This window comes from Pristis pectinata, chromosome 32 (assembly GCF_009764475.1).
Source record: "Pristis pectinata isolate sPriPec2 chromosome 32, sPriPec2.1.pri, whole genome shotgun sequence".
NCBI lineage: Eukaryota > Metazoa > Chordata > Chondrichthyes > Rhinopristiformes > Pristidae > Pristis > Pristis pectinata.
In genome coordinates this window covers 6,744,454-6,757,865 of record NC_067436.1, presented here as the reverse complement: position 1 = coordinate 6,757,865, position 13,412 = coordinate 6,744,454, and the positions used below count along the sequence as shown (strand labels likewise).

Sequence of the window (13,412 nt, the reverse complement as noted above, 5' to 3'; positions counted from 1 at the left end):
GGTTTCTATGGCACCAGTTATATTTCTTCCTGCAATGGTTTCTAGTCTTTGAAAGTATTTCTCAGTTTCTGAACATAGCTATGGCAACCAGGGACCACCCGGGGATTAAAAGCCATCATGGCATTGACATGAGACACAAGTTGTTATTTAAACAGTAATATTGACAAGATTCTTTTGTTCTTTATTAGAGCATTTGCAAGTCTGCATCTATTGTCTGTTCTTGCCGCCTTGTTGACAGTGGGTCTTCCTGGTGGAGAATGCAAGTTGCTGGGCCTTTTCAGATGCATTAAGAGACTGTCACAAGTACAGACTTAGATTTATATATGGTTGAAAGTGCTTCATTATAATTTTTTTTTGAAATGTAGCCACTGTTATGTAGCAGTTGCCTAGAGCACAGCAAGATCTCACTGAGAGATCAGCAGTATTATTGACAGGTAACTATTATTCAGAACATAAAATATAATTCCCCTGCTTGTATCCAGACTAATGCCATGGGATCCCTTAAGCCTAACCGAAAGGGAAGACAGAGTAACTTTTCACCCAGAGTGCAGCATTCCTGACAGCGCAGCGCACCCTCAGTTTAACACCAGGGTGCTAGCCTAGATTTTGAGAAGTGTCTGGGCAGGATCCACAGTGACCTAACTCAGAAGTGATGGTGCTCTCTCTGAACTAAAGCAGTCTATTATTACCAGGCAATGAACATCTGGCAGCTTCTCTTTCCAGAAGAACATTACAGTAGTGAACTAGCTGTCACATTACAATGATCAATTTCATGGTAATTCTTTTCTTCCTTGTGCCAGCTCACAAATGACCAGATTCATGAATTCAGTTTCATAGACCCAATAAGGCTTCTGTTTTGCAAGTCCAGTAACGTTAGCTTCTTCTTCTCAGGCAGTCACTTGGCATCAAAGATAACTGGTTTTGTGAGTACTGAGGTGGCTAATAAGGCCAGTGTGGGATCTTTTCCACAGATGGGGCAGGTGTTAGTTGATGGGGTGGGTGGATGTTCAGTTTGTGAGATGGTGCATTGTTTATGCATGGGGAGCACGCAGAAGCCCTGCATCACCCTAAGGTTCTAGATACCAGCCCAAATGGTCCTTCTTCATGTTGAATGGTCATGGGCAAAAGGTTCCCAGAAGTCAGTGGGGATATTTTGTTCCATGATTGCCTGAGTGTAACTAGGGCCTCAAGTGCTGGAGATGTTGGTCTGGGACAGGACACTGTTATTGGATCACTTGTCCCTCTGATGAACTTGAAGGATCTTGTGGGAACAATGTTGGTGGGATATTTCCAGAGCCCGGACATGCCTGCTATAGTTAATCCAGACGCACAATAGAAGGCAGCGATCACTGCTGCCCAGTAGATTATGAGTTTTATGCCGAGATCTTGATCTTCAAATACCCTTTTCTACTATTGACCAAAGGGTGCGCTCGAGCATTGAAGGCAGTGGTGAATTTCATCATCGATGTCCGCCTTTACCAAGAGGTGGCATCCTAGATATGGGAAGTGTTCACATTTATTATCAAAGGGCATGTGGTGCAGCAGGAGCAGGTTGGTAGAGGTTCTTCTCCTCGTTCGGGTTGACCGTCACCCACAGGAAGACCAGAAGGCAGGCGGGGGACATGGCAGTTGAATGTCAAGCTGCTGACCCCAGAAGACAGTGAGGAACTAAATAGGGATTACACAGCTTGGAGAACTGAGAAGCCCATCAATTGACTTTGCTATGTATAGGTGGGAAGTGATCAAGAAGAACATCAAGATGTTCTTTATCCTCAGGGGGTTCAGAAAGTAGTACAGAGTCAGAGGAATTGTGTCAACTCCAGACAAACTTGCAGAACTTTCTTCTTCTGCAGTCACTGGGGTGGATGCAAAGGAGGAACTCTGAGTGGTGAAGAGCCGGCACATCTCGCTATTTGTCTCAGAATTCTCCAAGATCATCTTCCGATCCAGGATCTGCTCCATGGAGTCGTGCTTATGTTACTTCTTCCAAAAGTTTCAGAGGGGGAGCTCTGCGATCTACAGCTTTAAGGAAGAGGATGTCTCATTAACATTCTTGCAACAGGATATATTGAAGATCTGTAAGCCCTTCTATGCCGCTTTGTACAATGGTAAGGCCTCAGACAGCACAGCTTCCCAGAACTTCCTATCCTCTATCATGGAGGTCTTAGATAGTAAGCTGGAGAGTCTGGACCAACTACTGACCCTTGAGGAGCTGACAAGCTCCACCTGTACCCTGGAAGCTTACCAGCTGAGTTCTACTTGTCTCTGTGGCACTGGATGGGCCCAGACCTGCTGGATGTGTACATTATGCTCCTAGCTGGCAGCATGTCAGAATCTACAAGGATGGGCATCATCACCCTCATCTACAAGCAGAAAGGGGAGAGGGTGGACATCAGGAATTGGTGACCCAACTCACTGCTGAATGTGGATTACAAGATCCTGTCCAGCGTCATTGCCAATCAGATAGTTTGTTTTGAGTCAAATGATCCACCCAGACCAAAGCTGTGCCATACCCAGCAGGAAAAGTGAGAGGGGCTCTCACCGTCAGATCCTTCCTACATGGTCAGAGTCTCACTTACAAAGCACGCTGCCTTGGAGAAGGCTGCAATGACAATGAGACAATCACCTACCTCTTTGTGGACTGTGCATTTGCAAAGAAGGCTCAGAAAAGGATGCAAGGGTTCTTGTCGAGGTTCATCCCCAGCAGTTGCCTAACAGAAGACTCTCTGATCTAGGGGCTGTTCCCAGGGACGCATACTGAGTAAACATCAAGGGTTGCAGGAAGATGATCAACTTGGTCAAAGATGCACTTCAGTCTGCCCAAAACTCGTTGGTCTCCCAGTACAGCGAGATGTTCATAAGTGAACGCTGTCACCTGGCACATTCCAGGCTGCAGGTGTACGTGCTGACCGACAGACTGAAGCCAATGAAAGGCTGTGTGGGGAAGGACTGAAATCTAAGGTCCTGCTGCCACTGGACACTGAGGGACTGGGTCCTACGTAACAGCCCCACAAACATTTGAAGGGAGTGTTGTTCAAGAAAGCCATGAGGGGCATTGGTGCTTTGTACATAATGTAGACATGATGGCACTATGAATGCATCGACTTGAGAACACTCTGAATGTGTAGACTTAACGACACTATGAATGTAAAGAAAGTCATGTACTGTTTTGTACATAAATTTTCTGAATAAAGTTTATTTTTAAAAATTAAAAAAGACCTTTCTCTTGTGGATGTTGAGAGTAAGGCCCATCCTCTCACACATTTCAGTGTAAGTGTTGATGATAGCTTGAAGCATAGCCTCTGGGCATCCACAAATGCAAGCATTTGCATACCACAGCTCTTCTACTGAAGTTTGGACGATCTTGGTTCTGATACTCCTGTGGCTTGAACAACTTTCTGTTAATTTTGAAGATTAGCTCCACTCCTGCAGGAAGTTTGTTGAAGATGAAGTGCAATATTGTGGTGAGAAAAATTGAAAAAGTGTTGGGGCAATGACACAGCCTTATCTGACACCGGTCTTCCCTGAGAATGGATCTGTTGTAGACCCATTAAGCTAATACCATGGCTGGCATGCCTTCTTGGAGCAAACATAAGATGACGATGAATTTCTGTGGGTAGGCAAATTTTAGGAGTACGTTCTACAGATTGAAGGAATCAAAGGCTTTGGTGAGCTGGAGAAAGGGCCATGTACAGTGACTGGTGCTTCTACCTGCATTTCTGAATGGTGTTGTTGTGGAGTGAAGGTCATGTTCACTATTCCTCTGGATGGATGGAATCCGCACAGTGATTCGAGGAGCAGCTCTTCAGCCACTTGGAAGAGATGAGTGAGGATGGCTCTGGAAAAAAGTAACATTGGCAGTCCTTCGCTGGAGTCCACATCTTCATTATTGCCATATTAGCGACAATACGGACAAAATGGCCAGTTAGATAAGCATGAGAGAATGTTTTATTCTTTTGCAGTAGTTTATTATCTTTCGTTTCTGCAGCCATCTGGCTACTCTTGTGCTGAAGAGTAGCCACATCCCCTTCTGGATCAGCCTACCATGTGGAACCTTGTCAAAGGCCTTACAAAAGTCCGTGCATACCTTAGTTACCTCCTCAAAAAACTCAGTCAGATTTGTGAGACAGGATCTCCCCTACACAAAACCATGTTGACTCCTCCTAATCAGTCCCTGACTTTCCAAGTGATCGTAAACCCATCTTTAAGAACTTTTTTCCAGTAGTTTCCCTACCACTGACGTAAGACTCACACTTTAGTTTCCTGGCTTATCCGAACCACCCTTCTTGAATGTGGGAACAATATTCTGGAACCTCAATGACGCAAATGAAGATGCAAAAATCTTCATTAAAGCACCAGTAATCTCCTCCCTTGTTTCCCATAGCACCCTGGTATAGATCCCACCATTGGTCCCTGATGGGACCTACTCTTTCCCTAGCTAGCCTCTTTCTTCAATATACTTATAAAAGGTTTTAGAATTCCCATTAATCCTACTTACCCTGGGGATTTACCCACCTTAATGTGTGCCAATAGCTCCAACACTTCACTCCTGATACAGATATGTTCCAGAATCTCAACATACCTCTCCACTAACTCTCCATCCTCCACCTCCCTCTCCCTGGTGAATACCAATGAGAAGTATTCACTTAGGACCCCAGTCATATCTCCTGGCTTCACAAGTAGACTTCCTCACTGGTCCCTGATGGAACCTACTCTTTCCCTAGCTCGCCTCTTGCTTCCAATACAAAAGGTTTTGGGATTCCCATTAAACCTACTTGCCAAGGCCAATTTCATGACCCCTTTTTGCCCTCCCATTGTGAATGCAACTATAGTACAAAATGCCTTTAATTCTGTACTAATTATCATTTGGAAGAGCCAGAGAATATGCTGCTAGTGTGGAAAATATAATCTACAGGTGTGATAGGGATTATTTTCTGATTTTGTAATGGTAATTGGTTTATTATTGTCACATGTACCCAGATACAGTGAAAAGCTTTTGTTCGCATGCCAACCAGATCATTCCATACATAAGTTCATCGAGATAGTACAAAAGGAAAAAAAAATGCAGAATATAGTGTTACAGCAGCAGAGAAAGTGCAGTGCAGGTAGACAAATAAAGTGAGAGACACAAGACTGCAGGTGCTGGAATATGGAGGAACACACAATGCTGGAGGAACTCAGCAAGTCAGGTAGCACTTATGGAGGGAAATGGATAGTCGATGTTTTGGGTTGAGACCCTTCATCTAGACTGAAAGATAGAGGGGAGATACCAGTATAAAAAGGTGGTGGGAAGCGGAGGAGCAAGAGCTGGCAAGTGATAGGTGGATCCAGATGGGGGGGTGATAAGCAGATAAGGGAAGGTGAGAGTGGAAATGCTGTCAGAAGCTGGGAGGTGATAGGTGGAGGTGACAAAGGGCCGCAGACGATGGAATCTGATAGGAGAGGATGGTGGATCATGGAATAAAGGGAGGGAGGTGGGAAGGGGAACCAGTGGGAGGAGTGTATGGAGATGGTGGGGGAGGGTAAAGAGATAGGGTGACGAAAACCAGGTGGATTAGGACGAAAGGGAAAAGGAACAGAAGGAGAGCAGTTACTGGACGTTTTGGAATTCAATGTTCATGCCGCCAGGTTGGAGAATCAAGTGAGAGGACCATGACGAGGTAGATTGCAAGATCCAAGAATTCATCTTAGCATATTAGAGGTCTGTTCAAGAGTCTTATAACAGCAGGATAGAAGCCATCCTTGACCCTGGTGGTATATGTTCTCAAGCTTTTGTATCTTCTGCCCGATGGAAGGGGGCGGGGGGAGGGGGGGAGAAGAGAGAATGACCAGGGTGCCACATTGGTATTGGTTATTATTGTCACTTGTACTGAGGTAGTGAAAAACTTGTCTTGCATACCGATCGTACAAGTCAATTCATTACACGGTGCAGTTACATTGAGTTAGTACAGAGTGCATTGATGTAGTACAGGTAAAAACAGTAACAGTACAGAGAAAGTGCAGTGCAATAAGATGCAAGGTCACAACAAGGTAGATCGTGAGGTCATAGTCCATTCATTGTATAAGGGAACCATTCAATAGTCTTATCACGGTGGGGTAGAAGCTGTCCTTCAGTCTGGTGGTACGTGCCCTCAGGCTCCTGTATCTTCCACCTGATGGAAGAGGATAGACGAGAATGACCCAGGTGGGGGGGGGGGGGGGTCTTTGATTATGCTGGCTGCTTCACCAAGGCAGCGAGAGGTAAAGACAGAGTCCAAAGAGGGGAGGCTGGTGCCTGTGACGTGCTGGGCTGTGTCCACGACTCTCAGCAGTTTCTTGCGGTCCTGGGCAGAGCAGACGCATCCAGAGCCGTGACGCATCCAGATAGGATGCTTTCCATGGTGCATCGATAAAAGTTGGTGACTGCCAAAGGGAACAAACTGAATTTCTTTAGCCTCCTGAGGAAGTAGAGGCGCTGGTGAGCTTCCTTGGCCACGGCATCTGCATGATTTGACCAGGACAGGCTGTTGGTGTACAGCCCTGGAGTTTCCCTGTCTGAATGTTCCTCAAGTGTGTGCACCACTCATTGCTCTGTTACATTATTCTCACTGTTGATGTTCTCCTGATGTTCTCCTTTCTGGTTCTGCCCTCTGGAGAAGATCTCATGTTGCTTTACCTTTGGCATTTAGCCTCCTAGTTCCACGTGTTCCCCAGATGTTGCCCAACCTGTTGCCCCAGCATGAGCTCAATCCCAATTAACAAGAGTTAGTTTTGCTGTCCCGGGTTTACCTTGTCCTAGGAGTTCCCCCGCGGCCCTGGGACCACTCAGGCCACCGCCCTCCTTCCCTGGCCCTGGTTGCCATGAGAGCGAAGCCGCCCCATGACGTGGTGCAGCCGAAGGGGCGTGGCTTCCGGCACCAGCCTCCCACCCCGGGCTCCGCCCCCTGATGACGTTGGGGTGCCCGTGGCGGGGGTAAAGCGGCCGAATGAGAGGGCGGATGTCGGCCCGGGACTGGGACCCGCTGCTGGAGGCTGGGGACGGTGAAGATCCTGGCCCAGGTAAGGACGTCAGAGTTCGGACCTTTGGCCCACTCCTGGATCCCATCTCCCGATTCCAGGTCTTTATTCCCCCCGCCGCCTACTCTGCTCGGCCCCCGCTGCCAACACAGTCCGCCCCTTGTCTTCCCCCGCCGCCTACTCAGCCCGATTCCCGCCGCCTTGTCTTCCCCCGCCGCCTACTCTGCCCGATCGCCGCCGCCTTGTCTTCCCCCGCCGCCTACTCAGCCCGATTCCCGCCGCCTTGTCTTCCCCCGCCGCCTACTCAGCCCGATTCCCGCCGCCTTGTCTTCCCCCGCCGCCTACTCTGCCCGATCGCCGCCGCCCTGTCTTCCCCCGCCGCCTACTCAGCCCGATTCCCGCCGCCTTGTCTTCCCCCGCCGCCTACTCTGCCCGACCGCCGCCGCCTTGTCTTCCCCCGCCGCCTACTCAGCCCGATTCCCGCCGCCTTGTCTTCCCCCGCCGCCTACTCAGCCCGATTCCCGCCGCCTTGTCTTCCCCCGCCGCCTACTCTGCCCGCCCCCTGCCGCCTACTCTGCCCGCCCCTGCCGCCTTGTCTTCCCCCGCTGCTTACTCTGCCCAATCCCCGCCGCCTTGTCAGCCCCCACCGCCTATTCTACCCGCCCCCCCGCCGCCTACTCTGCCCGCCCCCCTGTCTGCCCCTTTGCCATCTGTCTCCACCTTTGCTCCTCGCTCCCCTCACCATGTTCCCCCCTCCTCACCCCTGGTCACAATTCCCTTCCTCGCCGCTCGCTATCTCTCAGTTTAAAATGTTCGTGTGCCTATTGCTGTCTAGCCCCCAAGTACCCATCTCTGCTATACTCACCTGGATAGAGGGTGGTACCATAACAGGGAATGTCAGGATTCCTGGTGTGGTTGTCTGATGCACTTGGTGGTTCTTGCATCCATGCATCAGACAACCACACCAAGAAACCTGACATTCCCTGTTATGGTACCACCCTCTATCCATGTGAGTATAGTATAGATGGGTACTTGGGTGGACATGTACTGGGTGGGTCAAATGGCCTACTTCCGTGCTGTATGATTCTAATCTTGTAGAAAAGTTTGTCTTAATAATATGCTTTCATGAGTTCAGGTAACCCTAACGTGGCTGCAGCAACAGAGAGACTTGAAAGGATTGTCACTGTTGTAATGTGGGAGAAATTCAGGCACAGGAGGCAGCTATGAGATAAAGAGCAGATCTGAGCGATGTGGTTGAAGGATAATTCTTGCCCAGAACACTTCTGACCTCCCTATTCTCTGAAAATTATATGCTGTGATCTTTTGTGTCCACCTGAGAGGCAAATGTGGGGTCCAAGAGGCAGATGTTGGGTCCAAAAGGCAGAACTCCTAACAGCAACCACTCTGCAATTCTCCACTAAGAAATCAGACAGATTTGGCACTTGTCTATGGAGTGGAACTTGAACCCACAGACTGAGAGTGCCATCAGCTGATTCATGCTAGTGCCAAAAATCAGTAATTGCAGATATAGTTTAGTTTCAATAGACTATTGTGGTATCTCTCGTGACTGTCGAAATGTGGCAAATGCATCCATCGGTAAGGACGCTTGTTTGAGGCCTTGTCTAAATTGTCACGAGCATTACAAACTGCTTCAGTCTTCTGAAATTTGCTGAGTTATAGAGTTGTACAACATAGAAACAAGCCCTTTGGCTCACTACGTATATGCCAACCATCGTGCCTATCTATACTGATCTTACTTGCCTGCATTAATTCCATATCCCTCTATGTCTTACTCATTCAAGTACCTGCTTAGATGACTCTTAAATGGTATTATGATTTCCAATTATTTAATTGGTGCAAGTTGAGTTTCAATGTAACCTCTTCATTTCTGATTCTTCAGTGTATTTTGGACCCAGGTCAAATTCTGTGCCCTCGTTATCCTGTTTCTCCAGCTGGAGTTTACCTTGACTCTGGTCAGCTAGCAATATGTACTTACTCCCTACCCTGAAGTATCTCCACCCCAACATAATGAATCTGTAAAGTATTGCTACATTGGCCATGCATAATATTAAAAGAGAGAATTTGTATTGACAGTGCTTTTCAGTTACATGGAAATGTGGGAATGGGAGGGCACTGATGGACTGAATGGCCTCCCTATATGTCATGAGGAAGTATGAAATCAGTGAATAGATTTCTGACTGGGGTAACTTTGGGTAAAAAAAATTAGGGAGGTATGGAAAGACTTTTTTTACTCAGCGATATTATGACATATTGGGATGGTGCAACCAGAATCACGGTGCCTTGAAAAGGGAATTGAATAAAAATTTGAGAGGATAATTTGCAGGGATGTGGGGCATGAGCAGGGAAACGAGACCAAATAGATTGTTGTACTGGGGCTTCATAGACTTAAAGGATGGACTGTGGTGTAAAATAGTGGTCCGAGTTGAGGGATAACTATCAGCCAGGTAGGACAACTCTCATGCTCCAGGGAACAGGAAAGTTGTATTTTAGAAAAGATGTTTTTTTTAATATAAAAATGGGAGCAGGGAAGGCCATTTGCCCCTTTGGGCTTGCTTCACCATTCAATATGATCATGGCTGATCACACACTTGTGTATACAGTTCCAACCTTTTTCCCATATTCTCTGATCCATAGAACCATAGAACAATGCAGCACAATACAGGCCCTTCGGCCCACTGTGTTGTGCCAACCTTTAAACCACGCCTAAGACTATCTAACCCCTTCCTCCCACATATCCCGCTATTTTAAATTCCTCTATATGCTTACCTAACAATCTCTTGAACTTGACCAACGTATCTGCCTCCACCACTACCCCAGGCAGCGCATTCCATGCACTAACCACTCTCTGGGTGAAAAACCTTCCTCTGATATTTCCCTTGAACTTCCCATCCATTACTTTAAAGCCATGCCCTCTTGTATTGAGCATTGGTACCCTGGGAAAGAGGTGCTGGCTGTTTACTCTATTCCTCTTAATATTTTGTATGCCTCTACCAAGTCTCCTCTCATTCTCCTTCTCTCCAAAGAGTAAAGCCCTAGCTCCCTTAGTCTCTTCTCATAATCCATACTCTCCAATCCAGGCAGCATCCTGCTAAATCTCCTCTGCACCCTTTCCAACGCCTCCACATCCTTCCTATAATGAGGTAACCAGAACTGGACACAATACTCCAAGTGTGGTCCAACCAGAGTTTTGTAAAGCTGCATCATTACCTCGTGGCTCTTAAACTCGATCCCACGACTTATGAAAGCCAACATCCCATAAGCTTTCTTAACTACCCTATCCACCTGTGAGGCAACTTTCAATGATCTGTGGATATGAACCCCCAGATCCCTCTGCTCCTCCACACTGCCCAGAATCCTGCCATTAACCTTGTATTCTGCCTTGGAGTTTGTCCTTCCAAAGTGTACCACCTCACACTTCTCCAGATTGAACTCCATCTGCCACTTCTCAGCCCAGCTCTGCATCCTATCAATATCCCTCTGCAAGCTTCGACAGTGCTCCACACTATCCACAACACCACCGATCTTTGTGTTGTCTGCAAACTTGCTAACCCACCCTTCTACCCCCTCATCCAAATCATTAATAAATATCACGAAAAGTAGAGGTCCCAGAACCGATCCTTGTGGGACACCACTAGTCACAGCCCTCCAATCTGAATACATTCCCTCCACCACAACCCTCTGCTTTCTACAGGCAAGCCAATTCTGAATCCACATGGCCAGGAGATCCCTTTGGCATTAACCATCTCCTTGAGTATATCTAATAACTTGGCCTCCACTGGCTTTGATGGTAGAAAATTCCACAAGTTCACCACTGGGTGAAGAGATTTCTGCTGCCTGGTGTGATCCCCAGTTCTGGACTCTCCAACCATCAGGAACATCCTCCCTGTGTCTAGAACTTTAGACCTTTACAGATATCCCCCCTGTCCTTCACTGCTTCAGTAAATATAGGCCTAATCAACTCATTCTTTCCTTGAGTCAGTTCTCCTGTCCCAGGAATTGGTCTAGTAAACCCTTGGTTGCACTCCCTCCAAAACAAAAGCATCCTTCCTCTGATAAGGAGATCAAAACTGCACAGAAGACTCCAAATAGGGTCTCACCCTGAACATCCTTGCTCCTGTCCTCAATCCTCTTGCATTGAAGGCCAGCACGTCATTTACTGACTGGTTAAATGGTTGGCATGGAAGTAGTGGGCTGAAGGGCCTGTTTCTGTGCTCTACATCTACTTTACTTTCTTAATGACTTGTGACACCTGAACCCTTGCTTTTAGCCGCTGGGGTACCAGGACACTTGGGTCTTGCTGCACCTCCCCTTTTCCTGATCTATCGCCATTCGGGTAATAACCCATCTTTCTGCTTGTAGAACCGAAGTGGATAGTCTGCATTGAACTGTACCTGCCATGCATTGGCCCGCTGAGCCAACTGGTCTAAACCACAATGGAGCCTCTCTGCTCATATTCCACCTCCTTCCAGAGCTTTGTGTGGTCTGCAAACCTGGAGGTGTTATATTTATAAGAGGGAACTAAATCATTGCTCTATATTGTGAATAGCTGGGGTCCAATTCTGAATCCCTCAAAACCCCATTAGTCATTGCCTGCTAACTGGGAAAAATGACCTATTTATTTCTACTGTCAAGCAATTCTTAATTGAATCCTTTCTTCTCTGTGGATTGTCACCTTGTCGTGGTATAGAAGCTTGTGTGGTCCTGAAATCCCAAGAGCGATGCTGTCTGGAACTATGCTTCTGGTAGGGTCAGCCATGGCGCTAAGGTCGATGGTGAGGTCCCTGACAAAGAACAATCCAACCAAGACCTCAGCGGTGGAACAGGCGGACAAAGTTACTTTGAACTCAATGGCTGTGAAGGCGGATGAAGGCTGCAACAAATCCATCAGCTCCAATCGTCGTGGTTTCCATGCCATTGGAATCAGTTGGTTGATTTGTGAAGTATCGTGTGTTGTGTTTTTGTTGTGCAACATCAAGTACACGGTAAACAAATACACGCACAGGCGTCTTCGCTCTGTGGGCTACTTCTAGCCAAGATTGGACTCATAAGTCACTTGAGAGCCCATAAATAGATCAACGGAACAAAGACCATCATCCTCAACCTCGAGGGATAGCCACGATGAATTGAATCTTTAGCAATCACTGTTGATCTAAAGGAAACATGGTAACCAATCTGGGTGTATGGAGAACTCCATTCTCTCTTGAATCAACAGCGCGTATTCTTTGCTATAGTTGAATACTCTGGAAGCTGCAGCAGGAAAGCTGCATTCTTTGATTCACATGACTTCCATGCAAATGTGAACCTATCCCAGCGACAGGCTGAAGAAGAGAACACAGACTCGCAAGAGGTGATGCACCATGGAGAATGAGGCATTGACGACTCAATTAATATGTCACTGAATGGCACTTTGTGGCTGTGGGGAATTTCCTGACGTTAGGGTTACTCCTGGACAGATGAGCATCTGATGAACTTAAATGAAAAATCCATACGTGCCTTAAATCTCTTCCCCAACTCCTATAAAATCAAACGTACATTTCCTTCAAATTATGTGTTTCAATTGTGATTAATAAGCTGGTTATGTATAATGCACCTGTAGCTGTAAGAATGTTTCCCTTTAATTCCACCTGACCAAATTATCTTCATTTTTCTTTTCACCTCCACCTCATCTCTCCCCTACTCCCTGGCTGGAGCAAAGAATTGTTCTGCCTGGTTGTGGCAGTGCAGCGGTTCCTTTAGCTGGTAGCTCCCATTCTTATCTGAAACCTTCTATTTGCCTTTGGTGTGGTTTAGTGGGTGCGCTGAGGAAGTAAATTGCAGGTTCAAGTTCTATTATTAAGAGTTTTATGAGTTTTATAGTTGGAATATAACATGGGGAAAAGTGTCAGGCCAGCCACGTTTGATATAGTACAAAAATAGAAATGGTGAAAAGTTGAAGGATGTTGGTGTTCAGATACAGGAGCAGAATTAAGCCATTCGGCCCATCAGGTCTGCTCTGCTATTCAATCATGGCTGATTTTTATTTTAAACCTTATTCTCCTGCCTTCTTCCCCTAACCCTTAACCGCTTTACCAATCAAGGACCTATCAATCTCTGCCAGTGCCTTGGCCTCCACATCCCTCTGTGGCATCGAATTCCACAGCTTCACCACCCTCTGGTAAGAAATTCCTCCTCATTCCAATTCTAAAGGGATGCCCCTTTACTCTGAGGCTGCAGAAAAGACTGCAAATCACAAAGAGTTAACATGCAGTTAATAGGAAGCAATTGGGAAGACAAATGGTATGTTGGCTTTATTTGAGAGATTTAGCATGAGTAAAGACATCTAACTGCAGTTATATAGGGTCGGATGATAAAATCTTAGGATGACCTTTACAGCTTACCTCCATGGTAACGCAGGC

The 13,412-nt window shown here is 46.8% G+C and overlaps 1 protein-coding gene across 4 annotated transcripts in view; it reads left to right on the top strand.

The window, feature by feature from the left end:
• Positions 1-6,907: 6,907 nt before the first annotated feature.
• Positions 6,908-13,412, top strand: part of sv2 (synaptic vesicle glycoprotein 2) — a 79,020-nt gene continuing 72,515 nt past the window's right edge. For 2 of the 4 annotated variants that reach the window (XM_052042485.1, XM_052042487.1), the window contains exons 1-2: positions 6,908-7,038; positions 13,095-13,171. Coding sequence is in view for 1 of the 4 variants with exons in the window: in XM_052042483.1 (XP_051898443.1) it covers positions 6,966-7,038 (73 nt within the window). In the remaining 3 variants the exon portion in view is untranslated. The remainder of the gene's footprint in view (positions 7,039-13,094; positions 13,172-13,412) is intronic. The other 2 variants (XM_052042483.1, XM_052042486.1) reach the window with 2 other exon arrangements.